This window comes from Pseudopipra pipra, chromosome 3 (genome assembly GCF_036250125.1).
Source record: "Pseudopipra pipra isolate bDixPip1 chromosome 3, bDixPip1.hap1, whole genome shotgun sequence".
Classification (NCBI taxonomy): Eukaryota; Metazoa; Chordata; class Aves; order Passeriformes; family Pipridae; genus Pseudopipra; species Pseudopipra pipra.
The window spans coordinates 40,086,024-40,112,966 of NC_087551.1; the positions used below are offsets into that span (position 1 = coordinate 40,086,024).

The 26,943-nt window shown below is 38.4% G+C and overlaps 1 protein-coding gene and 1 long non-coding RNA gene across 3 annotated transcripts in view; one reads left to right on the forward strand and one right to left on the reverse strand.

Moving 5' to 3' along the window:
• Positions 1–286: 286 nt before the first annotated feature.
• ARID4B (AT-rich interaction domain 4B) overlaps positions 287–26,943 on the forward strand; it is an 89,896-nt gene continuing 63,239 nt past the window's right edge. Inside the window, exons 1-2 of one of the 2 annotated variants that reach the window (XM_064648757.1) lie at positions 287–517; positions 1,661–1,722. In XM_064648757.1, the coding sequence (XP_064504827.1) occupies positions 1,717–1,722 (6 nt within the window). In that variant the 5' untranslated portion in view covers positions 287–517; positions 1,661–1,716. Of the gene's footprint in view, positions 518–656; positions 826–1,660; positions 1,723–26,943 lie in introns of those variants that run through there. The other variant, XM_064648759.1, reaches the window with a different exon arrangement.
• On the reverse strand, positions 11,984–26,940 carry LOC135411333 (uncharacterized). The gene is made up of 2 exons (XR_010429099.1): positions 20,194–26,940; positions 11,984–12,152 (listed from the first exon to the last, which is right to left on the reverse strand). It is a non-coding gene; the product is annotated as an uncharacterized LOC135411333 (long non-coding RNA).

The following is a 26,943-nucleotide window of genomic DNA, read 5'->3' on the forward strand; positions in this document are numbered from 1 at the left end:
CTCCCCAGCGCGCGGTGCACTCTGGGAGTTATGGTCCGTCGCGCCGCGCCGCGCCGCTTACCCAGCACAGAGCGAGCGGAGGGCGAGAACTGCGCCCCCCATGAGCCCCCGCGGCGCCGAGTCTCAGTTTCCATAGAAGTGGAGAAGAATGATGTCAGTATTTCCGACGCGGCAGCCAATGGGACCGTGCGGAGGGCGGGCTCTGCGGGCCGCGGCCCAATGGGGGAGGCGGGGCGGGGGGCGTGGCCCGGGCCGTGCGCCCGTCAGTCAGTCAGTCCGTGCGGAGGGGGAGGGGGACGGAGTCGAGCAGTCACCGTCGCCGCCACCGCCGCCGGGGCCGCGTAGGACGGATCGGCCCCTCTGCGCGCCGTGCGGGGCCGCCGCCAGCGGAGCCGCTGCTGGAGCGTCGAGTGGGGCCGGAGGTGCCCGGAGCTGAGAGGAGCCTTCTCCCCGTTCCCTTCCGTGCCCCCCGCCTCGGGCCGGGGAGTAGCGGGCGGGCGGTCGCCGCGGAACAAAGGTGAGGGCGCCGAGCCAGAGAGGGAGCCCCCGTGCCCCCTCGGCGGCGGCCGGGGAGGCGGCGCGAGGCCCCGTGGGGGCGCGGGGCCGGGCGTGCGGCGGAGAGAGAGGGAGGGGGGCGCTTGTTTTTCTCCTCGTAGCGAGACTGCGGCGGGACTCGCCGATCCTCCTTCTCCCCCATCCTGCCCCGAACAGCCAGCGGAGGGCCGGGGGGAGGGACTGGCGCCTTCTCCTTCAGCCCCTCGGCCGGGAGGGGACGGACCCTCCTCCTCCACACTCGCACACACGCTCCGTGTCCCCGCCGAGCAGGTCGGGCCCCTTTCTCCCCGCCCCCCTCCCTTCCTCCCTCCCCGACCCCGCTCCCTTCTTTTCTTCTTCTTCTTCCTTTTCTTCCTCCCCTCCGCCGCCTCCTGCCTGCCCTCCCTCCCTCCCTCCCCCCGCCCGGACCCGCTGCGCCGAGCTGGGGAGTTGCGGCTGTTGCTGCCGAAACTCCTGCGGCGGAGTCAGCGCTTTCCTTTATTGGGGGGGGGGGGCAGACGGAGGGAGGAGGAGCCGCCGCGATCCGGAGCCGCAGCCCCTACAAAAGCGTGTGTGTGTGTGTGTGTCGGTGTGTGTGTCGGGGGTGGGGGGGAGCTGCTCTCCTCACCCCGCTCCCCCGCCGCGCACACGGGCACTCTTCCTCGTACAATGGAGGAAGAGCCTCCCTCCCTCTCTTCTCCTTCCCTCTCCCCGCGGTGAAGCGAGAAGGGGGTTGTTCTCGGAGCTGGGACCCCCGCGGGCTCTCTCTCGCCGCTCGGTGCCCGGGGGGGGGGGGCGCAGCGCCCCGGGGAGGCGGCCGGGGCGCCTCCCCCCCTCCGCGGCAGCCGGGGGTGGGTTGTTGTTGTGGCAAGTTTCTCCTCCTCTGACAGAAATGGCGTCAATGGCAGCGAGTGTAGGGGAAGCCGGGGCGTGCGGGAACCGCGGGAGAAAACAGTGGCCGAGGAAAGAGGGGAGCGGGTTAGCCGCGGGGAAAGGGGGGGATCCGGGGAGGGAAAGGGAGAGTTTCGGGAGGAGCTCAGCGCCCCCACCCCGATCCCTGGCTCCCCTCCCCCCGCCCGGTGCGAGCGGCTGGTGCGGTGCCTTAGCGCTTTGTTTTAAATTCCAGGTCCAGTCTCGGCCGCTCAGCCACGATCGAGGCTTTTACCGCAGCCTGAGCTCATCATGAAGGTAAAACGCTCGTTTGTGTGTCTGGGAGGAGAGAAAGGAGGGTTGCATGGGGCAGTGCTATCCTATCTATCAGTCCATCTGTCCCGACCCCGGTGCGAGGCTCAGTGCTGGTGCGGATCCAGACTGCGGGCTGCTTCGCCCCCACTGCCGTGTTTCGGTGCCTTGGCTCCTTCGCTGATGGTGGGGCAGGCTTTGCTCCACCGCGTTATGCTGGGGGAAACTGTAAGTTCCCTGAGCAGGTTGTTCTCCTACAGAAACATTGTAGGAGAATAAGGACATGGCTGCCTAGGCTGAGCTTGCTTCATCTGGAGAAGCAGGGGTCAGTCACCCTGCTCGAGAAAGTAACATTGCGGGGAAAATGCTGTCTCTTCAACCGTGTTTACTTGAATAGAGGGTAGATTTACTTACTTTCTGTTCATTAATAGGAGTTTTGTTGAATGGATAATCTTACGGATGTTATCAGGGAGGCTGCTTGTAAGAGATTCTCTGCAGTGAAATGATTGTTGTAAGGTGCGGAAAGATTTTCAAACAGGTTCTAATTTTCCTCTTGGTGCTGCGTAGTATTCACATACCTCACTGTCGTGCATTTTTCTTCTCTGAGACCTTTCTAGGCTATTTATGTCCAATATATTATGCAAGTTTTATAGGAAAATAAATCGTATCGGTGGAATAGAATGATTTCTGTGTGTGGCAAAGACCTGTGTAGTTTTTAGCAGCTGGGTTTGTTAGGAGTTCTTTATCATTTTGCTGATATGTCTCACTCAAACTGCCATTTATGTTACCATGACCCCTGTGTAATTCAGCTCCCGGTCCTGCTGGGCAGCAGTAAATCTCATTTCAAAATACTGTAAATCTTATAAAAGACAATTGTTACAAACCTGTGGTACATCAATTCTTTGGTATTTATTAATAAAAAAGAGAAGTCTTTATGTGAGGTCTTGCACTATCAGAGTTGTGCCTACTGTCTATGAATGAGTATTACATAAAATGTGTACCTATTACTGTATTCACTGCTGGAAATGGTAAATGATAGAAACTCTTTTAATTTCTAGATTGATCTGAGTTGCTGAGCAGCAGAGTCTTTCTGTATAGCTGTTAAAGGTTTAGCATGTTTTTTTTACTTTTGTGACTTTGTGATAGTATTTTTAAAAAATTATGTTTTAATTGCCCTCCCTATGATCTTTCTTTAACAATGCTAAGATGTAAAATACTGCATGTCCGCCTTATGGAAAGTAAACTGTGAATTTACAACAACAGGCCATTGAGGTTGTATGATAGGGAGCTTTCCAAATGTGGCTTAATGCTTGATGGGGATGCAGGAGAAGGAAGCAAGATAAATAGGAGGCAGTATAAGGAGCTTTTTTCCCGTAGAAGGAAAAAACCACTTATTTAAATGAGAGTTAAATTTACATACATTTCTAATATACTTTTTCCATGTAAACAAATCTTACAGTTACCATGGAGATTAGGTTCAGATACTGTGGTTTTAGAGACATATTAATATGTACGTAGACAGTAGGGAGCATGAGGAGGTCAGATCACAAGTGGAACACAAAGTGTTCTGTGAAATAGTGATATAGATCTACTTCAAGCTGAATTGAATGTACAACAGATGACTAAAGTAGCAAACAAAGAAACCTGTTAAAAAGAGCCATATTAAAAAAAGTTTACTTATTTTTCAGTAAGTTTTGTGCTACTGTTGCATGTTTATTTTTAAAATCAGGATGACTTCTGTTAAGAGTGTTCAAGTGCTAAGTTTAAGTCTGCAGTTTTTGCAATTTGTGTATATATAGTGTTAAAGATACATCTGCTTGAGATAACTCCCAGTACTTATTTACTGTGCCATGTCACTTTAAGGGAGGTTAATCTGTAAGTCATTACATTGAAGCTTTAGTTACTACAGTGAAACTTAACAGAATTGTGGCTCAAAAGAAATTTCTAAGATTCAACAGTCTAACTAAGACTGTAATACGGTGTATCAGTCTTTCTGGCTGGCTTCAATTTGTAATGTATTAGTTAAGCTTACAAGGATATAAGTTAGTCCAATAAGAAGCAGTAAGGAGCAGTGCTTAAAAGAATTACCAGCTTTCTGTTTGTATCACTACAAGGTAACATTGACTGTACTGTACTAGATCAAGATACTGTTTAAATATGACCGCATACTTCTGTGCATTTGTTTTATAAGTTATCGAAAGAGTGTGCCTCAAGGACACCAGCATGTAGAGGATTTAATGCTTTAAGGCCTAGTCTTGCTTTGAGTCTGCTGACTGCAGACTTGCTGCTGACTGCACGATTGAGGCCTCTGTTTTCATTTATGCCTTGATCATTCTTTCAGGTGCAGAGGATTGTGTATTGTGGTGCATAGAGCATTAGAACTGGATTCCTTGTTAGTGTCTTAGTCTCTTTAGGTGAACTTGAACAACTCATTTAGCTTTAGTGACTTCTTTTTCCACCTATGTAGTATGGATAGAATGTTTATCATTCTCTGTAAAACAGTGAGGTATATTTAGGAAGAGCACCAAGTTGTGTTGTTAGAAAACTGTAAGTTACTCATGCTCTTGCATTTTGGAACCCTTTGAGACAAGAGAGATGTGCTGCCTGCTGAGAGATTACCAGCTCCAAAGCTGTTGGCATAATTGTTCTCCTTGTAATAACCCAACTGAGTCCAAGGAAATAAAGTCCCTTGTATAAACTAGTAACCTTAGACTATTAAGTAGTCCTCCTGTGGACCGCAAAGACCACTTCTAAGCAGCCTTGAAATATGTCTTCCAAGAAGTATTCAAGTCTTATTATAATTGTGCTTGTTATTGTGAGTTCTACTAAATTAGGCTTTTTCCTATGTTGAATACTGTTGTATAGATAATGCAGGGTTTGCTTGCATGTTGTAGTGAAGTTGTTTAATTTAGGCACCTTTTGCTTAAGATCTTTTTGCATTAAGTATGCTTCAGAAGCATGTAGAATCTGTTTGATTTAAAAACTAATTACATGCCATCAAATTACTACTTACTAAGTAGATAGCGATATGTATAAAAACATTATTATAGCTTGTTTCTATTTTTTCCCAAAAGTCAGGAAGGCAATGTCTCTACTTTTAAAGAAAGAAACAAACACAAGCTTGATTTCACCAATGATTTGTAGTAAGAACTATTGCAAATGCTCCTGAGATGTTTAATATGTATCACAGCATTTAAATATGTGAGTGAAGGTAATATGCCCACTATAGTAAAAAGTTCACTGCTGTCTGGAGATCAAAATAGTGGATGGTCCCAGAAGCTACAGCAATGCTCTATGAATTAAGAAATCTGAAATGATTGTTTAAATGTTTTGATGCTATTTGCATGTTAATGTTTTTCAGTCTGTAAAATATGAAATATTTAATGGTTGTAGGCATTTCTACTTGGTATCCCTAGATGTTCCTGAGTGCTTGCTCAAAGCTGCCATATTAACAAATTAAGGAAGCTGTGTGTACAGTTTATGGTAGATTGTTTGATTTGGTTTGGTTTGAATTGATCCTGAATTTATTTTTTGTTTTCAGTAGTCTTTCCTAGTGACCTCTCCACCTATCCACAGAGATCATCGGTCACACTGATGCTGTAGCTGCTTTTTGCTGCTTTCCCTTAAAGCTGCCAGACCATTGCTCATATTCTGTGCCAGTATGGCAGAGGACAAAAGTGAAATATCTAGTAAACTTTTCAGCCACTAATTTCCAACTTCAAGCACAAATCAATTGAAAGTACTGTTGCTCTTATGCAGGCAGGAAACCAGTCATGGAATGTAGTGACCTTTTACTTTTTTGCTTAATTATTTGAATTACAGCAGAAATGGAGATTTATAAAGGAAGAGTACCTCATTTTTGTGAGGGAGGCAGGAAAACAGGTAAGTCTTAGGAGGTGGTTTTCCCCTGTAACTTGCTTTTGCATTATGAAAAATGATTTTCTTAAGTTCTTTCCTGATGTTCCAGTTGGAACAAGTGATCAGAGGCAGTTATTGACTTCCTCATGCTTGCATAATTATGTAGAAAGGAAAGCAAACACCACTTGCACTCAGCAATTACAAGTCATGTTGGAATAATCTATGTTATTTTGAAATTAGTTGTCTGCACTTTTAAATGCCAATCTTTGTATATTTTACAGTGGCTAAACAGCATGGAAGTCTTGAACTTAAATCTGTATGTGTAGTATGTGGCTGTTGAATAGTTTATTGGTTGATAAGGACTCAAAGTTAATTAGACCATGTAGTGGAAAAAAGGCTGAAGACTGAAAAGACTAAGAAGACTCTGAAGTCATAATAAACTATGAGCATTAAAACAGTTAAATTGCCTGCATTATTATCTTTAAAGTTGGTGAAGGCTTTTTGGATCAATGCTCTCATGGCAGCATAACCATTGTATCAACGTACTGTATTAAGAAAAATGCTAGATTAAGAATGTGCATAGCTTTACTAGAACACTTTGAGATGGTTATTCATTTCACTTTGTAATCCGAAACAAGTATGGTACACTTGCAGTGCAGAAGCACGCTGTGGTACACATTACGTGTCTGTTTTCAAAGAAATTCTGCACTGTAGTTGAAAAGTCTTTTGAAACAAAATGCAATGGTTTTGAGATACTAAGCTTTACAGTTACTAGCAGATACTTAATGTGAATGCTTTGCTGGTCGTGTAAACTGAAAAATAAGGGCTAACTGTGAGACAGGTGGAAATGATACTGTTGTCACAAATTGGTTTCAAATTTTTGTTTAAATCCTACAGATAAGCACATCTTGCTTAGAAACATACACTTTTATAATAGGCTGAAGAATAAAAGGGAGTTTGAGGTGTCTTCATTTGAAAAAGACAAAAAAATTTATAGAAAACCCCGGAGCTTAAATTTACTTGGCACCCTAATGTGATACTCAGCTACCCAAATGCTAGATTATTTATTCAGTTCATACTTACTTGAAAGTAGTTAACCTACTTTCTGTTCCCTACCTGTTGTGAAATGCAACAATAGATTCTTTGCATTTCTATTACTATAATAGGCACTTCAGCTGTTTTTACTGAAATGTACAAAGCTGAAAAATACAGATCTTGAACTGTTTTTGCCTTAAAGTGATTCAGGTCACAGTTGAGAAATGTTCGTAAGTCAGGGACTGTACAGCTGCTTGCTTTTGAGTTAATATGTTTCAGTAACAAATACCACTTTTCTGCCTTTTCTATTTAGCGCTTCTAGTGTTGTCCAGTTACTGTGCTTACTACTACCTCCTGGATATTTGCTTGGATATGTGCATGGAATGGATTTTTAAAGACTTCTAGAAGACTTCAAAAGGCCTCCAGGGAACTAAGGAAAATTGTTTAGCCGTATGCATAAACTAAATGTTAGTGATTTAATGTGTGTTAGAATAATTATTTTTAAAGGTTTTGATGGAAAGTCATAAATCTGGGTAGTTGGGTTTTTTGTTCTTTTTTTTCTGTTAACATAGGGTGACCAGATGAGAGGATATTTCAAGGAATTCAAGTATGGAAAAGTCAGCAAGCCGCTTTGATATTCTATGCTTGACAAGACATCTATTTTCCTTCTGAAGATTAGTTTGAACTAGAGGAGAAATTAATAAAGCACTATTGTATTTTTTTTTCTGGCAGATTATAAAGCAGTCATGACCTGTTTAACAAGAACAGTTAGTAAGCAAGCTCTGGAAAGCCAGCTGTGAGAATGTCAGAGCAGGGTGGTGGAGGGTGTTGCTGAGTTACCTGTATGAAACTAGGACTGAGGTGACTTGCCTGCATTATGTGTGACCACTGTGTGACTTCCTGAGTGAGTGTTTATTAATTAATTGAATAGGGAGCACTGTTTTGGGGGTTCCTGAGCTTGTTGGGAACACTATGAAGAAGCTTTTCATATGGGCTAAGCAGAAACATTGCGCTGAGCTATGAGAAGGCATTTCCCTTCCTGTGAGCAACAGCAGTAGTATCTCCAGTTAACCTGAAGTTACTTGCTCCCATTGCTGTTGTCTTTGAGCCTGAATATGCTCTCGAGTGAAGAGGGTAGTCAGTATGCCAAAGAAGACACTTTTTAGCATTCAGAACTCCCAAATTATGTAGTCTTTGATGGTGACTTGTGCAGATCACTGTCGTTGTTGGAACGGACTGCGACGCATAATATTCAGCAGGAAAGTATTGGAAAGAAAAAAAAGCAGCAGCAGCCCCAAACTGCAGTCTACACTTCTTTAAATACAGCTCCTTATGCATACGTATATTACACAGATAGGTCAGTTCAATTACACAAATTATAATTCTTACAGCTAATAGGTAGATTCTCTTAGTCTCACTTTCTCATAACATCTTTGCACATCTGTCCTTGTTTTTCCTTCAATGTTTATATTTTTCTCAGTCACTGTTCAAAATAAGTCTCTGTTCTCATCGGAACAGTGTCCTTGTTCTCACGAGACAGTGTTCTTGTTCTCCTGATGTTTTTCTCCTCAGGGTGCATGTTGTCAGGAGCAGGCCCTCTATTCTCAGTCAGCTTTTCGTTCTATATTAGGGGTCTCGGTCTAGCCGAGATTCCCCACAGATCACCTTAAGGAGTACCTATACAGAGGCAGCATTCATCAGCTGTCATGTAAGCTAAGGGTGAGTGCAAACATCTGTAGAGCTCTGTTGCAGAGCAGATCACCCAGATTGGACTAACTGGTGAACAACACTGTTCTTCTCATTGTTTAATCTGTTGGTTTGTCCCCCAACAACCAATAGCAAAGGATTTGGTTTCATAAGTAGGTTGTCAAATTAAGCTTGTATGGTCATGGAAGAAGGCAATCTTGTGTCCTTCTTCCACTCCTGGCTGTTTATTCTTGTCTTTTGTTCTAGCAGTCCATTTTTGTGGTCCCATAGTACATGCAACTAAACTAAAATTAAGAACAATCAGATACATCTACTCTTCAGTTGCAGTCAGTCCCTATCCTGGCTGATCCCTGGCAAGAGGAAGGAAGGATATAAAAACAGTAGTGCATGGAGACTGATTCGGATTGGTTTAAACTGCTTGTGAACACACATTCCTCCCCATCCCTCTGCCAAGGTAGCAGTTTACAGGCTAAACACTTTGTAAACTCTCTGCAGGTGAAATTGCCACATGGGTTTTTCTATGCTTGCTTGGTAGCTAGAATGCTGGACTTCTCTATAGGTTCAAAGTCCATGTTTTGTAGAAGGTGTTGAGTGAAAAGATTAAATGGAATTGATGCCGTACCTTGAAGGTGATGAATAAAATTCAATTTTTGATATGGTAGACATAATTTCAAAAGATGAAGAGGTTTTAAAGAAGAGATGGTATCAGACAAAAAAGGCCAGTACAAGCTTTGCTTCTTCTTTCTGCTTCCTCTCCTCCCCCAGGTTCTTATTCAGTATTTGGAAAGAATGCTATTAATAGCAATTGTGTCTCTTTCTCCCTAAAGTAGAGAAACTGTTGGTATATCATTTTCTGCAGAAAAATATTTATAGATATTAGATTCCTATCATGTAAAGATGACAATCTTCATGTAACTAATACTTATGTTAATAATATGTTCTGACAATAGGTATTTTTACCAATGGGTGGAAGATGTAAGCAATTGTGCTATGCTGATTCCAGATTAAAACAATAGGGAATGATAATTTGGGGATAAATTACATCACTGTTTCTTTGATAAGAAAATTGAAGGGAATAGAAGTCAAACTTCTGATTTTTTTTTGATTTTTTTTTTTTGGTGCACATTAATAAGTCCCATATATTTATGGGTAGACGAGTGGAGACTTGGTGACAGCTGGATGTTAATGCCAGTTGGAGATGGTAGAGTGAGGGGTATGGCATTTTCTGCTTATTACCAGGAACTTAATGCAAAAATTTGGAGGACGTTTGTTGTCTTACTTTCCAAGAACTTGGGTTCTCACTGAGCTTTTATATGTGATATTTTCCCCCTTAGATGCCCTTCTAACTTATTATTCTTCATTGTTTACACAATCCTTCTGAATGGAATTTGGGAGATGGGATTTGACTTCAGCAAAATTCATATCCAAGGCTTCACCTAGTAGTAAATAATGTAGTAGGGAGTAATTTGTCTGTTTTTTCACATTCTCTTCTGATCTGAAAAAAGTGTTTCAATTTGTGACAGGGCAATCTGATCCACTGTGATAATTTTTTTTCCTTCCTACTTTCAGCTGTCCTCTCAACAGCAGATTGCAAGTGCTAAATCTCTTGTTTGTACATTTAAAACAGTCCACTTCATGTTTTCTTAAAAATAAATGTGGAATACATTCTTCTAAGAATCACAAAGAATACTTTAAATTAATTTAGAATGGTGGAAGATAGACTTTCCAATATTCTGTATGAGTGTTTAAGTGTTAGCTTAATCTTTTTATTAATGCTGTGACACTTAGGTTGATGTAACTTCTTTTCCTAGGAGAAATAATAAGAAGTTGAGACATTTTGGAAATGAGCACATGTTATACCAGCATTTCAGAATTCAGGAATTTGTAATGGAATATGTGGTTTCACTTTTTAACTTATTTTACTGCTCTGCTTATTGATAGATAGATGTTGCTGTAATCTTAAATGAACGTTACCTCAAATTATATCACTAAACTTAGAAATAAAATATATATAATTCTTAAGCTCTGTACTTCCATAAATATAAATGCATTTCTGAAAACATAGCAATAGTTTTATAAATTTCCACTTCAATTTCTTTAGAAGGTTGTCCTGCTAGATGTGCATCAAGGGAGACAGTGAAATACTTAAGCATAAGTAAGACTGCACTACTGTTTGAAAATTAGAGTATGATATGTACCAATACCTTGTTGCCTGGAACAGAGACAAAAATGGAGACCGTAATTCAGCTTTGAGTCATTTCCATTTTTTAAATGCAAATTCATTCTGAGGTGCTCTTCCAGAACTTTAAAATGACAATCCACATACATTTACATGTAGAACATGATTTGGGTAACTGCGAAGTGTCTTTGTCATCTTTGCAGAATTTCATGCCTATTTTCCTGCAATGTTGGACAATTTAAAGGGCATTAAAGCTTGGATTCATTCCTTTACTCACAGATTACTAGTGCAGTTTTTACATTCCTAAAAATCAAGTAGCACAAAACATTGTGCCACCTGACGATGTACAGTATTGGATATGTGGACTGAAACCAGCCAAGAGTCACACTTCAGATATATCTTGGTATTCTTGATCCATTTTAGAGTTGGGCTGCTAAGGCTGCTGCCAAGTGTGTTCTCCGGAATAATTTGTCGTGAAGTTCCAGAAAGTGTTAGTATATATATTAGATGTCTGTCTGCAGCAATTCAGTTTTTCTTTGTTAGTAATTCTTTGGCTGTTGAGCTGATATTCTGATTTCACTTTACTTTGTCTGATGGGAGGCAAAATTGGATTGATGAGTTAAACATATTTCACTGTATTAAAAAAAAATAATCTATTTCATACATTTTACATAATACAAAATACATATTTATAGATACACTTAGAAGTGTAGGGTTATTTAGGTTTCTACATGCAAGTAAATTGAATGAGCTACTTTTGTTATATTCTGTATAGTAAGACAAATTCTCGTTTGATGACAGCATAATATTGATAATATATCAGTTGGAGAGAGATAGGTGTATGTCCTGCTATGACAAACTTTTTTCACTGGTGATGTGCACGCTGTTGGTAGCATCTAGATAGCAACTCAAGTGGTAGTAGGTCAGTTTTAAATTAGTGGAATGCTTTTATTTATATCTCCAGTAGTACTGATTTCAGATCAGTAAAATTATACTTAGTCTGTTTTGTATTGAAATAGAGAACAATCTGCCTGTTTCTAACCGGAGTAACTTACTGTGCAACAGCAATTATTGGAACATTTGAATTGGTGTAACAAAATCTTAATTATGGTCTGACAATAAATATCAAATATAGCTTCTACTATGTGGAATAAAAATCATTCATGATACTTAAGCTGATCAAGTTTCTCTAGTTAGGTATACTGTATTTACTTAGCTGGAATTTTGAGGAAGCAAATTGTGATCTTCCTGGAAATACGTATATATTAAAACAAACAAACAAAAAGAAAATGGTAAACTTCAGGTACTTGATTCCAGACAAATCCAGATACAATTTCAGAATTTTGCTGTCTTACTGCTGTAGCGGGATATCCTTACTGTGCTTGCCCAGAGTTGAACTTGGGATGGAAAAAAATACACTGCAATACTTTAATGTGATCTGCAAATTGGACTTGTGTTTACAAGAAAACTTCTTAGTCTTAAAGGAACTGCAGCTTCTTTTCTTTTATCTGGTAGTTTCTCTTAATACAGCTTTTGTGTCCACTGAAACAACATTCCAGCCAAGTACATGAGTGTGTGGGCACACATCAGTTGCTAAGAAAGGCCAGCGTGCTTTAACTGTGTGTTCCTCTTTTAGCAGTGGTGATGCACAATATTTCTGTGAAAGCAAACATTACAGTGGGCTGATTAGTCATACGGTCATATTGGAAGATTAGGTTTATCCTTTAAGCTATGTATTTCAGAATTCCTCTTCAATTATCTTCTTAGGCTTAGGGAAAAAAACATTGATCATAAACATGTAATGAATTAGAATTTCATTGACATACGAAGTTGATACTGTAACATGCTGATTTGATGGAGACACTGATATTTTATTGATAGGCATTGTAAGAATGCAGCATTAACTTTGGAACCGAGGACCTCTTACAGTGCCTCTTGTTCAGTTTTTGAGAACAGAACAGGGTTTAATGTGGAAAGTAACAGCAGAATTGTTGACATAGAAAAGACTATCAAGTAAAACTTAAGATAGAATTTTTCTCTTTCACTTTGGTAATCCTAAATGTTACTTTTTGAAAAGAGGCTAAAAAAATGAAGGTTTTAGTATAAGAGGCTTAAAGACTTTTAAGAAAAAAACCAGGCTTTACATAATAGCTTCAGTACACTTGAAAGCAGTGAACAGACTCTTATATCACCTATACAACTTCAAAAATTTTATTCCTGTTATTTCCTTTAATATATTGAAGAGTTTTATCAAATCAGAGCAAGGATCTTTCTTTAAATAGCCACTCTCTGGAAATGGCTGCTATTAGTCACAGTTTAAGCCAGCTGAAGATGTTTTAGAAACAGGTGCAGCAATGAGTAGCCAAAGACACTGAAGTATTCTGGGTAGTTAAATTGAATAAAAGGTATGAAACAAGTAGTTTAGGTCCTTTAATTCCTTAAATTCTGAAAAGTAACCTAGCTGAATACTAACTGTTTATATATTCTTATTGCTTATGTTACTACAGTGGCACTTCTACTTTTTGTGTAACATATATCTTCATAATTATGTAGCACTTGACAAATCTCCTCTAAACTTGTCTTCAACTGGGTTTTTCTGTTTTCTTAATAACTGTTTTACTTTTAATGCTTGCATGCTTGGTTTGCTACGAGTATTTTCTGGTGGAAAATTTTCAAAAGGGTTTTCAAATAGTAGAACTTAGTTGAACAGAAAAGCTTGCATCTCTTGTTTTGAATAGTTGCCATATTGATTACATTTAGCCTTTTTTCCCCAAAACTCCTTTCACAAACCTCAGACTTAAATACTGAACTCTTACATATAGGTAGAGAACAACTCTGCAAGATTAATGTTGTTGTGGAGAGAAATAAAAAAGAGAAATTATCAAGTTTCTTATAATACCCTAGCTACTGACCACGCAGGGATATTTGGTCAGTAGTATTCTCTGAAAATGCACTGAGATGGGAGAAGAGTTTGCATGTACGCTTATATGTTTGTTAGATTTCTACAATTTTGTTCCTACAAGTTAGGAAAGTTGTAAAACTACCTCACAGAAGCATATTCTTATAGGAACACCATAGTTTTTATGATTAAATAAGGCAAAAAATAAAAACTATGGACTTGAAGTTTCAGTCCTGACTTTTTTTTTACTCCATGTACAATTGTACTGAATTATGGATGTCTTCCTTCAGAAGACATTGTCCTGGCATTTATTTATATTAATCTGGGGGAAGTGGGATGAAGAAATAAGTTGTTTTTTCACAACTTGGGCAATGGGGGGAGGATTTACAGTTTACTTAATAGTTTGAGGAACTGTCCATTTGAAAGAAAAGTGTACTGCGGAAAATAATGTTTATATTTTTCTGGAAGAAGATTGCATTAGTGAAAACAGAATTTATTCAGTAGTATATTCTGCCACAGCAAGGCTATTTAAATTTAACATCACCCATAGCAGCTCAACCAGAAGTTGATTTGAGGTGATTTGAAGTTGATTTTTGCTGTGATTTGGGAAAGCCGCATTGTGATTTTTGTTGGGATAATTTCAGTTTCACTTATTTGCTGCTTGGGAAGTTTCCAGTGCAATGTTGTACAGAGATACCTGTGCCAGTATGGAAGTAGTCTGCTCGTCAGCATAAGTTATAAATTACTGTAGTTTTCTCAGGTAAATGATTTGCAGTACTAATTTCTGTGCTGCCCTAGCTAACCAGTGTCCAGCTTAAGTAAGACATCTATGTTCTGCAAGGCCGTGGTTATCTTACATGACAGCAGTGGGCCAATAGGTGCTGGTAAGAAACATGAGGAGATTTAACAGAAAAAAATGGTGTTTTTTTCCTCTTCCAGGCTCAGATAATTATTTATGTGGTTATAATTTATTATATAGCCACAATCTTAACCAGTCTGCTGTCTGCTCTTCTTGACTGGGAGCTTTCTGTAGTCTTAACCAACCATTGTATAGTAGTGGCAGACTAAACTTAATTTGAATCAGTTTCTCTGCTGCTTGGATGCTTCTACATAGTGCAAATGTGTGTATAGTGAGGCTAATACTTCGCTTCTCTTTAACTTTGCTTGTGTTTGTCTCCAGAAGCTGCCTTATCATTGTCTTTAATGCAGTGCTGTGGGTTCTGTAGCCTGTTTCTAAGGAGATTTGGAGACATAATTAAACAAACTGTTCTTTATTCAGGGACCTATAGCTCCATTAGAATATTAGGGGAAAATCAGAACATTGAAAAACTTTGTCTAATGCAACTCATCTTTTGTAATTATATTTATTTGCATATACATAGTCCCCTTTTTCTTTACACCTTGCAGGTGTAAGTTGCAGGTACTTTCAATTTTTATGGGTTTTTTTTTTCCCTTTCCCTTTTTATTTACTGGGAGAAGAAGCTGAAGAATTGTTTCACTGTTTCAAAAGATGTAATATCTTTCTGTAAAGATAGAGCTACATATCTCTGTAAGAGAAAGATATTTTTATTGTAGTAAATTTACAGGCAGTTCAAAGACTGTAAGACTGTACTCCAGATGCTATAAAAATATAGCCTCTGCTTGATCTAAGCCTAAGGTACTACTGATGTTTTGCATGTGTATAGTTATTGTATGCTATTTGTATCTCCACTAATATAATGTTAAATAATTGTTTATGAGAAAGAAGAATCTTCTTCACAGGCATCTTGGAGAGAAAAATTAATATTTGCTAAGTGTAAAAGTGCAAAAACATAGAAAAGGGTAATTTGCAGCACATTGACAAAGATATCTAAAATGTATCATGCCAAAACATTGCAAAGAGACTGGTATAGATATACCTGTAAAGGAAAATTCTTGTAATTTCTACTTTCAGAAGTTTATGCGGCAAAAGTAATAGTGATCAAGTTAACACTTATATACACACACCCTCTCAAGCACATATGTATATATTTTAATATCTAGAAATTACCTACAGTTATTTAAAAGGTTCTGTTTGTTGGCTAGCTTGCCTTTGAATTTCATTCCAATTCCATTCTGTTAGATGTTTCAAATGCGTAATTGTTGCATAGGGAATTCCCAGAAAGCCAAATATAAGAGCTCACTATTTCTAAGCCAAAATACTGCACTCTTAGTGTGTTAGTTGTTTTATCCAAATGAGATGTGTTTTGTTAGCTCTTGTGTAACATTTTCCCCTGGAGACTAAAGAATAGTGTAGCAGGTTAGTGGTGAGAGATAACTGGCTAGTTTAGAGCAGAAGTGAAGATCTGTCAGAATGTTCCAAATAAGGATTGGCTTACACTAAAGCCTCAGGAAAAGTCTAGGGATTAATGTTGAATGTAGTTGAATTCAAACATCATCCAAAACCCAAACCAAATGAAAAATGTTTGAGTTTGGCTAGTTTGCAAAACGAGAGTCTTAAAAGTTATTGCTGGCACTGAGCTAGAAAGGAAGACAGACTGTTGGTCTGTGCATGCTAAATCTCCTGAAGGCAGCAGAGAAATTTAAGGATATTTCTGCAGAGCAAGTTACTGGAAAGCAAAGGAGAGCCTGGTTTGACTGTTCTGAACTGCATCTTCAGATTCTGTTACTTGTATCTTAGTGAGTCTCAGTCTTACACTTTGTCAGAACAACCTGTTCAGAAAAGCCAGGAAAAAAGCAAAAGGCAAATTGGGGGAGAGAATAGAACTTTCTTCTGTAGGTAAGATACCTTTGATATACATGCTTTAATTTAATATAGTCTGAAATGGGAACTTAACTGACTGTATCTCCACCAAGTCTGAATTTATCAGAAAAAACTAGATGCCAGAGGTGTAATTGACTGAAATTACCTTTGTAGTTATATTTAACCTTTCTTTAGTTGCTTTTTAATAGGAATTTCAGGCTCTGTAAGGGGGGAGAAAGCCTGCATATTCATATTCCTGTAACTGTAGTGAATCAGTGAGTGCATGTGCTGTGTCAAACGGTGCTAATGGGATTCCCAGGTTAAATCCATGCAAGACCATGAGACCACTGAAAGAATGTTTTCTCATATTTTGATCTCTTTGCCAGTATGGTATAACCTGAAACAGGTTATTCTGGATTCAAATGTACTTAGTGTCTGCCATTGCTGTTTAACTCAATGGAGTTAAGGTTTATCCTTCTGTGTGCAAAGCAGTGACTTCTTGGGAGCAATCAGCTGTATAGTTTTGGATAGTTTTCTTGTTCTACTATAGATCTCTGCTCCTTGAAGGCCTTTTAAAGATTGTTTCAACACTGGGTCATCATCTTGGTGCAGATTTTCTGTAGTCCAGTCATTAAATGTCACATTTTCTGGACTGTCAAACCAAACAGTGTTATTTTTTGACAGGACTGATCCCATTTATAAATTGAATTAAGTAAAGGGTCTGTTTTGTGGGAGATCCTGAATTTTTTGAAATTAATCTTGAAATTAGTTCTCAGTTTACAATTGAACTTCTTATTTTACAAAAACACCTAGTGGTGATGGTGCTTTGCTAGATTGCTATAAAAATCAACAGTCTATTCCTACAGAATGCTCAGTTCAATCACTAATACCTGCTTTGTTTGCAAATAATGTGGGCTGGATATAAAACTTAACATAAACTGGTTTTCTGAGTGCTATCCAAGTAGATTAGACTTCGAATACAAACTTGTGTTTGACCTTGCATATATGCCAGTGCTGAAGTGCTTTCAGCCAGTTTAAAGCCACTTCAGGGATTTAGTGGAGATGTTTGACTGAAAGCTGTTTGTTTGACACCAAGATCATTTGAAGAGACAGTTAGCTTGGCTACCAATTCAGTAAAAAAAAAGTAGCATGGTAAACGTCACCTTCATCCAGCTAGGATGAAGCTGGATTTTGGAATTTGGAAAAAAAAGAACTTAGAGATCTAGAGTGTGCAATGAAAAGGTAAATATAGAAAATGCTATCACACAAACATATGAAATTGTGGCGAAAAGAAGAGGATTTTTTTCCTAAGTTGAGATTTCTGTGGTTTTTTTTGCAAGAACCTTGAAAATTCTAAATTATTATGGAGTGCTACTTCATGTTGTAGTTCGAAGCAGGCTGCCAGTTGACCCATTGATTTATCCTCTTCTACTTTGTTAACTCTGATGTATGATCTTAAAGTGAAATGATACAACTTACTACAGTGAAAGAAAATTAGTTTAGCAAAAGTAACAGAAACAAGTGTTGAATTGGTGAGTTGAATAACTTTAGCCCATAACCAAAGGTGTATTAGAACAGGTGCAAAAGGGACGATGGACAGGGAGAGGCATCATACATGTAGGCTTGAGTTTGGAGGGCCAAAGCCTTCCCCTTTTACACTCCTGAGTTGTTAATTCAACTCACAAAGGAAATATGAAAGAGCACACCATCTGCATAACTGTGGTGGTGAGCATCTATCAGCACACACCTCCCCCTACCTTTTGTAGTTTCAGAAGTTAAGAACTATTGTTGGCAGTAGGTAGTGTCTGTCACCAACTCTAACTGCTTAAACCCATTTTATTGGATTTATATTTGATGGCTATTTTTTTTTGTTGTTTTCTGTAGGTAGATAGAAATTTTTGAATATTTATCCTAGTATTTCTGGCTTTATTCTTCTAGGAGTGAATAGGTTCCACCTGTTTTACTAGACTGATTTTCTAACTTTGCATAATGATCAAAACTGCATCCTGGTGATCACTCAAAGTTACCAGGAAAAACAAATAAATGAATGTGACTTGCATTTAGACTTGTTCTGTTTTAATAGATTCCTAGCATAAAGAAGCCATATGCTTTTGTAGTAGGTAGGTCTTAAAGCGCTTTTATTTTCAGAAGTTTCTTGTTTCTATAGCATTCTGGGCTGTTGTGATGTTTTGTCTCTTGCCATTTGTCAACTCATACAGTTCTACGCAAAACATTCATATTTTGATTCTTATACAGGTACTTGTGTATTTTGGGTTGCAAATACAGCAGAAACTGCATATGTTAGTAATTGCTCACTTAAAATAAGATTCCTTTTTCTTTAGCCCTCATTTTTCTTCTTCCCATCCTGAATTTAAATAAAGGGCCTATTCCATCTGTTCCTTTGCAGAGAGTGGCATTATGGATATTGCCATTTCGGAAATCTAATAAGCGACTGTATTAACTACAAGTTATGTTACCAGGTTTTTGTAAGTACTAAGAAAAATGCATTATGAAATTCTAATCCATTGTAATGGGATGCCTTTGAGGCTACAAAACCCACAGCTGTAATAGCCACAAGATTGCAGGATTTCAGAGCAATAAGTATAAGGACAAAGCAGCCGGCTTTGGCCTACATAATTTGTTGAGAGGAAGTGAGGACTGACTGCAACAGTTGAGCTTTTAAAACTAAAGAAGTGAACAGATTGTTGCTGAGCGGAGTTGTGTACAGAGTATTTTTAAAATTAGTATGGTAAGTAAGTTGAGCTCTAACCAGAGATGAAACCATGTGCATACTTCCTGTCTGTCTGAGACATCACACAAGTGCCTGGGGGTGGCAAAAATGAGTTTTGACACACATCAGCGCATATCAGAAGTGGTAAAGCTGGTATTTCTTTGGCCAAGTGGTTTTTCTGATCGCTTCGATTGGCTATTTGGTATATGTGGCAATTCACAGAATTTTGAAAAATGGAGATAATTCTTTAGAAGTCTTTCCTGCTGTAGTTGCCTTTATCACAGTATTTTGTTTTAATTGTGGGAGTTCCTTGTTGATTCAGAATCTGAGCATGTATACCTGTAGCCATATTTAGGTGTCTGAATGGCTACCTCAAACTTTGCTTGATCATACTTTTAATGTGTAAGATTGTTGTTTAATTGTTTAATTAGTAAGATTGTTGATTTAAAGCCTCGAAGAGATGGAATATTTGTACCAATCCTTATGATCTCTTCAAGCATCTAGTTACACAGTATGTTAATATCCTTTTTTTTAAATCTAAAAGTTCTGTTCATCCTGAAGCCATGGGATTTTTAATGCCCTAGATTATAAGATTAAAGAACCTTGCAATATTGCTTCTTTCCTATGCCATGAAAGAGCACTTGAGTTTGACACTATGGGCCAAATCCAGTGAAGGACTGTAGCTAGCTAACTTATGGGTGTTTGTGATACTTCTCAGTGGGAGTGATGGCACTGTGGGAGTCTCCTTTGTATTATAAACAATGCAGGCCTGTGGCAGTGGATGGCCTCTTGGGCAGAAAGAGAATCAGGTGAGAGGACTTTATGAAGTAGGGTAGAATCTGCTGGATGGTTAGCACAGGACCTATCTGCAAGTACCTTGTTCAGGCATCTCATTTCCATTGAAGTGGTTCATGTAATGGATTTGCAGTAGTCCAGATCCTCTGAAGGAGTGAGACTGGTGCTTTATTCAGTAAGCCAAGACTCCCAGTACATGGAATTGAGAACTTTGTGCTAGCTGCCTTTTCATCCAAGGTTTTAGCATCTGGGGTTGAAGACATCCAACAGGCTGAACTGGGGAGCCATCAACAGTCAACTCACTTGCTTGAGTTTCATAGTATGGCATGTGCCACATTAACAGCTCACTCCTATTGAAAATGGAACGTGCTGCATGCTATTTCCTCCTCCCCTGAGGGGGCAGTTCTTAGAAAAATAGCCAAAAAATAAGTGGAACATGAGGCAATGTCAAACTCCTGCCAAAAAGGCAAATGTCATACTGGAATGTTAAGGTATTACTTGAAAATTGTGTGAAATTATGTCTGCTTCTTTTGCAGTTAATTAGGACATACCTGTGTCTGTTTTTAGGCACCAACTAGAAGAAACATCTGAGGTCATTAAATCAAACTCCAGAGGAGCAATTAGAAATTCAGGGCCTGTAGGTAAATAGAAATATATATAAATATTTGCCTTATAGGTAAAATTTACATCATAATTTGTTTTTTTCTTTTAGAAATGGGATTGCTTTAAGGAGTTGCATCTCTTGAAAGCTGCAAAGGAAAAGTACACTGCTCTCTATATACAGTGTTGATCAGACAAGAAATAACAATAGCAAGGAATGCTTAGATGTGATATTATAGAAAAGCCTGTAAGCACTGCAGAGAGTGTGGAATATTCACTTCTAAATTTAAGAATAGATATTACAGGCATCTGTTACGAATAATACAGCTAAAATGATCCTGCTGAGAGGAACAGCCTTGATAACCTTCTATGTGTAATTAAGTTTTTGTTTGTTTTTCCCAGGAATCTCATCCATTGTAATTTGATAAAATGGTTAGATTAAGTTATTTTAGTCTCTTTGTAGGTATTTTCTAAACTAATTTTCATAGTTCTTTCTCAATGTCTTGTCCTTGGCCAGCAATTTTACAGTGAATTGCTAGGCAGCAGTCGAAGAAGCATGGCAGAGTTAAAATCCTTTCTCCTGTCTAAAATTTGTTGTGTTACTGTATGAAGTTAGCCAGTATATACTGCTGTGCTTTTGGTTGACTCTTGTGTACAGTTGGTGATCTGCTACAGATTCATTTTGTCTCAAGAACCAAAGTGCACTCGTTCTTACTTCCTGAATGCTTCGATTTTTGCGTAGCTTTGATGTGCAGATCAGTTGTGCTTAATGTACTAAATAATGTCTTTCTGGGAGGAATCGATTCTCAATCGGAAAAATCCTAGTTTTCCAGTTTGTTTTGTATTTAGATTTTTTGTTTCATATTGTTTGACAGTTATGTGTAGGTTGGGCATTACTTTTGGTACTCCCTCATTGTTCTCTTAGCTGGCAACAGTGGCAAAAACCAAATTCAAAGGCTACTCATGATTCTTTTACCAGACTGATTATATAATTCAATGTGTTATTTTGTTATAATTTTAACATATTTTTAAAAACTACTTTATATGAAGTTACACATCAGCTACAGTTACAATTTCATATAAATATACAAAATAAAATCTTAAAATGCTTAGAATTTTGGAATATAATTTTATCAGTACATATAAGACTAAGAAAATCATAGCTAGTTAGTGAATTGACTTGGGTCAGTGTTTGAGAAATCTCATTCTGCTGGGGGATTTTGAATTAGTAACTCATCCCTTCAGCTTTCCCTTTCCGTTCTAACCTAGGAACAACCTCCCTGCTTTTCTTTCCTCATAAGAAGTTTAGAAAGTGTTGTACAAAGTATGGAAGTAAACCAAGATAAGAAGTTTTCTTTTGTATTTGCAGAAAAGAGAGTCATGGTTTATAGGTTTTGGGGTTTTGGGTGTTGATTTTGTTCAATTTTTGGTGGTTTTTTTTTAAGGTTCAGTTTTTCAACTTGGCATGAATTTGTGTCTGAAGTTTTACACAATAGAAAATAGTTTTAAAAATAGATGATAATAAACAGAAGCTTAATATGCCACAATTTCAGTGAAAAAACTCCCAACATTCTTAGATAATTATCTGATTTTAATTACTATTCACTGTTCCTGTTCTTGGTATCAGTTTTAGTATGTAAAAATATTGTTATATTTTTCTGTCAACCAAAATGCCAGTATTATCAGTTCCCTAGAATAGATTTGCTGTAGAATACAATTTGTTTCACACATATAGATTTTCCTGTTCTGTATACTGTTATACTGAATTTCTGTAGAACTAACTTCTTAAACAGAAAACAATAGTTAAACTGTCTTTGACTGGAAATAGAAATATTGCCAAAGAATTATACAATTGTCTTAAAAAGAGTTTGGTCTCTTGAGATTTCATTGACTACTGATTTTTTACACTTGGCATAGTCATATATTAGTCTCTTCACCATTTTGATCAGGAACAGCCTGGACTGGTTTGTTTGATTAAACTATCAAATTATCTTTGTTCCAATCCATTTGGAAGACAAGCATATCATTATCCTATCATTCTTTTCAGTGCTTTGAAACATCCCAAGTTTTACACAGCAGCATCTCTAGACAGAACTGTGGCACACTTTTAAATATGAGGCAAGTTTTCCAGACCTAATAATTTAAATAATGCCTCTAAGTGTTATCTAAAGCTTTTAGTTGGAAAAAGAGTACTTTTTAATGTAAAGGTTTAATATAGTCCTTATTTCCAAGTGCAAAACAGGTATCAAGGACATACTTTTTACTAAGTTATTTTACCCTTTAATAACAAACATGTTATTTATTGCTTCCTCTTTTTTTCACTTAACAGTTTTCCATACTTGAATGAATTTTGGTTCTTGCACTAAACACAGGAAATGTGAAAGAAGGCTTTCAAATATCTGTGACTAAAAGACAAGTCTTCTCTTTCAAAAAGCTTCTTATTTCAAATTAAGTGTTACTTTTTTATCTGCACATATGTAGAAACTTAATGGTCAGACTTCACTTGAAACATACAAAAAAATGTCTGGCCGACATTAATGAAGTTGCACCATTTTACAGTACTAAACTATTATGTTAAATAGTTTGAATATTTAGTTAAACCTTACAGGAAAAAAATGCAGTCTGGTAGCTATGGCAATAATTGACTTCAAAAAAGATTTTATATTTAGAGGGATAAACAGTGGGAGCTGGCATTCAAAATATCTTCATGTAGCCTTTCAGCAATACAAAACAAGAGACCTACAGAAGAAATAGTAAGGAATTGGTGTTATTTTTAGAGAGCTTGATCAGCAGTTCTGGAGTGTTTTTATTAAATAAAACATTGTATAGAGAGATGTGCTATACCAATAGAAAGAATACAGATTTCCATTCTTAGGTTTGAAAGTACTAGAGAAACATCAAATGCTCACTTGCCTTTGAATTAGATGTGCATTAGCCCCATTCTGCAGAATTGAGAATTGGTACATGCCTGCTGGGTCTCATCGTGGTGCAGCAAGTCTGTGACCAAATTAGGAACAGAATCAGAATTCAGTGGGTTTCATTCAGTTGGGTTGGGAAAAAAATAATGCTGTAATCTTTTAAAGCATAGTCACCTTTCTGGATTTTCTATTTTAAATAGGAAATGAGGTAATTACAGTTTAGATGTTTGGAAATAACGCTACTTGGTACATTTCTGGATGAAGAATTGAGTTGCTCTTTGGAAATTATTAGGATAGACTAACTTTTAAAATCTTCTAAATATTTCTCATGTTCTGAGTAGAGTTAAAATATTTTTATAATTCTGTATCCATCAACTTAGCATAGTTCTGGGAAAAAAAAAGGAATGGGATTACTAGTCCCATAAAAATTCAGCTTTACACAGATAAGTAAAAATAATGAAAATCCATTTTGCATTTAATACAGATACATTAAATAAAAGAAGTGTTACTCGTGAGTACCAAATTGAACCTCTTGTTTTGGGTCACTTGGTCCTTCATGATCTTAGAACCTGTAAATCCTTTCCACCGAACTCATTTTTATTTGAAGAGGAAAATCAGCTTTTGAACCCTTTCAAGTCTTTAAGAACTTTAAATAAGCTTGGCATTGGACTGATCTAACAGAATAATTTGAAATAAAGAAAATATATGCTTTGCACCTATAGAAAAGGCTAAAGCTGTCAGAAGTTGGTTTAATGCTTCCAGACATCTGTCTGGTAACTTCCAGCTTGGTTGAGGGGAATGACTTTTTGCCACAGCTGTATAATGTTTGCTTACAAGATTAGTGAGGTGTTACTTGAAACTTCCTGTAGGTTTTAAATTGAAACTGGAAATAATTTTCATTACAAGAAGCGCCCTCCCCTTTTTTAACTTGTAAATGTTTGGTTTGATCAGGATGTTTTCTACCATAATTTTTATTTGTGGGCAAATACTGATAAAATTGAACCATTTTCCTTCAGAAATTTCAAAATTATTAGTTTTACCTTTCTCTGAAATGCACAACAGTAACAAAAGCAAAGTATCAAGTCAAAATCTGATTTTTTTTCAGCCAGAAGAAAATTTGCCCAAAGCATACTCTTACTCTTGAGCTTTCATGTAATAGCTTTTTCATGTGAAAAACATCACTGCCTTTTATTCTATTTTGTAGTTTGCAAGTTCACAGAAAAATTCCTCCTGTTTCCTGTTGCAGTGTTCTCATTTCTGGGAGGTGGATGATGGGCCAATAGATTTACTTTTTTTTAAGGAGGTTTTGTCTTCTGGACTTCGGTCTTTGTTTCAGATACTGCATTTGTCTCTGAGGAGTTGTGTGTCTCAGTAACATAGGTTGTAGAAAGGTTTTAGAAGTTTCTCATCTTTGCTACTCTGAAAATACATGAGAAATGTATTTAAAATCAACTATAAACTAATTATTATCTGCCAAATTGAGTATATTAAAGTGTTACAATTACAGTTTTTCCTGAAAATATCTGCTATTACTGTAAAGTTGAGTGTCTTTCAAATGACAGGAGGTTGAGCTGTAAGCAAAATCTTGTCCTCTTAATTACACTCTGCGATTTTGTTTATTAAGAGATTGATTCTGCTGTAAAAAAAAAGATGCTGTTTTTCAAAATTGCATCTTTTCAAGCCTTCATTGCCCTAAAGTTTCTGAAAACCTTTGAATGACACTGAGGTGGCTGCTAATTCTGCAGGATGGAAAGGGAATTTTTGACCTTCATTAGATGACTTAAAAATCTGGTTTGGGGTTTGGGTTGAAGTAGTGGGGTATTATTGGTGTTTTTTTCCCAGTGATTTGTGTGACTGGGATGACTGTAGGTGGAATATTCAAGTATGTGTGTGATGATTCCACTTGCAAACTGGGTGTTTCCATTTTGAATTATGGACGATAGGCAAACAATTAGAAAACATGTCCCTTGGAAAAATAACTTCAAAATACCATAGGCAGTAGCAAAAAAAGTTTTGCCACTGTTCCTCTTGCATAATATGGATGAGAAAACAAATCAGATGTTGAGTCTTATGATGTTTCTTTTTTAAACTCAGTAATTAATGTGGATGCCAGGTGGGGTCTGGGGAGAGTCTTGAATCTTTAACGAGCTTTTTCTGAACCTTGGTTATTGAAAATAAACAAATGTGAAATTTTCATTTAAAAACTAAAACCAGTCCTTTCTTTTCAGTAGTTGTGGGATTGTTGGGGTGATTTTTGCTTCTTGAAATTGCTTCCCTAGTTTCTCGACTCAAGAGTCTTGTAGAGTAGATAAATGTTGAATTTTGGATGTTTAATACAAGCTGAAATCTCAGCTTTTCAAACTCTCTATATGTGAAAGACAAAGGGAAGGTATAGACCCAGTTTTCTCTTTGTGTATTAATCTGAAAGCAGTCCTGCAGGCTTTCCTAGTAACCATGTCTGCTGTGTTTCTAGATTGAATACTTAATCTTGTTTTCATGTGGTTTACTTGGAACATCCTGTGTGTGGTGCAGAGGAATACAGATTAGGAGATAGAAATAATATATTCACACACTCTGTATTAGATGTGCTTATAGGCAAAGCACAGTGTAAAGCAATTTTATCAGCTGCTGTATGGCATGACAGACTTTACAAAGGAATTTGAATATAGTAATGCAGCACAAGTAAAAGAAGACGGGTGAGGATGATTTCATCCCACATAGATGGAAAAATATATAAATCTGTTAAAAAAAAATGCTGGAGAACCAACTTCTTTAACAGCCTTTAAATGTAGGTAAAAGCATGATGCTACATTTTAGATTGCAATGCTAAAATGTGTATTCCATAGTGCTCTGAAGAGGTCCATGTATTTCCTCCCTCACACTTGGAACACCAGAACTATTAATACCAATGTAAATGTCCAAATTCAGAAGATGTGTAGGTTGTTTTATGATGTGGGCATCTAGCCATTTATCAGTCCTTCCAGGTATAATCAGCTTGAAGGCTGGAGCAGAACCCTTCCAGCAGCCTGCTTTGCCTGCCAAAGAAAATTCAGCCACTGAATTGGTGGAAATTGCTGACTGGTCACCTAGAGACTGCTCCTTATTTGAGTGGTAAACCAGCTTTTCAGCTGCGGCAGCTTGTCCTGCAACTCCTGCCCGTGCACAGCAGTTGTGAATTGAGATAGCAGAGAAACTATTCATCCTATTCCCACTAATAAAACAAAATTAAGTGCTACTAGGAGCATCGTGGTTGCCCATTAGTTTGGATTTCCTAATGGAAAGTGCAAAACTGCAGGAAGTTTTTTCCTCTTTATCCCATCTTGGTCACCCAAGACAGCGCCAGAAATTTTTATAGTAGTTTGGCTGGTGATTTAGGATATTCAGCGCACGGCACATTCCAGCGGCGTTCCGGAGGAGCTGCACTGCAGGAGGGCGGGCAGCGCTCGCAGCTTTCCCGGGCCGAGGTGCCGGGTCGGGAGCGATACCGGGCGGATCCTGGGAGTTGGCGCTGCCGGTGCTCGGCTCCAGCAGCGGCCGGCTCCCGGGAAGCCCTGCGTGCAGATTTACCAGGCAATCGCCTTAAGGGGACAAATTTAGTTTACGGCAATCCGCGCTTAATCTGCCAGAGCCCTGGGCGCTTTCGGGGAGAGGGCGCGGGCGGGCGCCGGCGCTCGGGGCTGGCTCGGGCAGCCAGAAACTTCTGGCAGCTTCCCGGCTCCGGCCCCTCCCCTTAAAGCGACAGGTCCCCGGAGAGACACCGGTGCACCTCTGCCGCCCCGAACG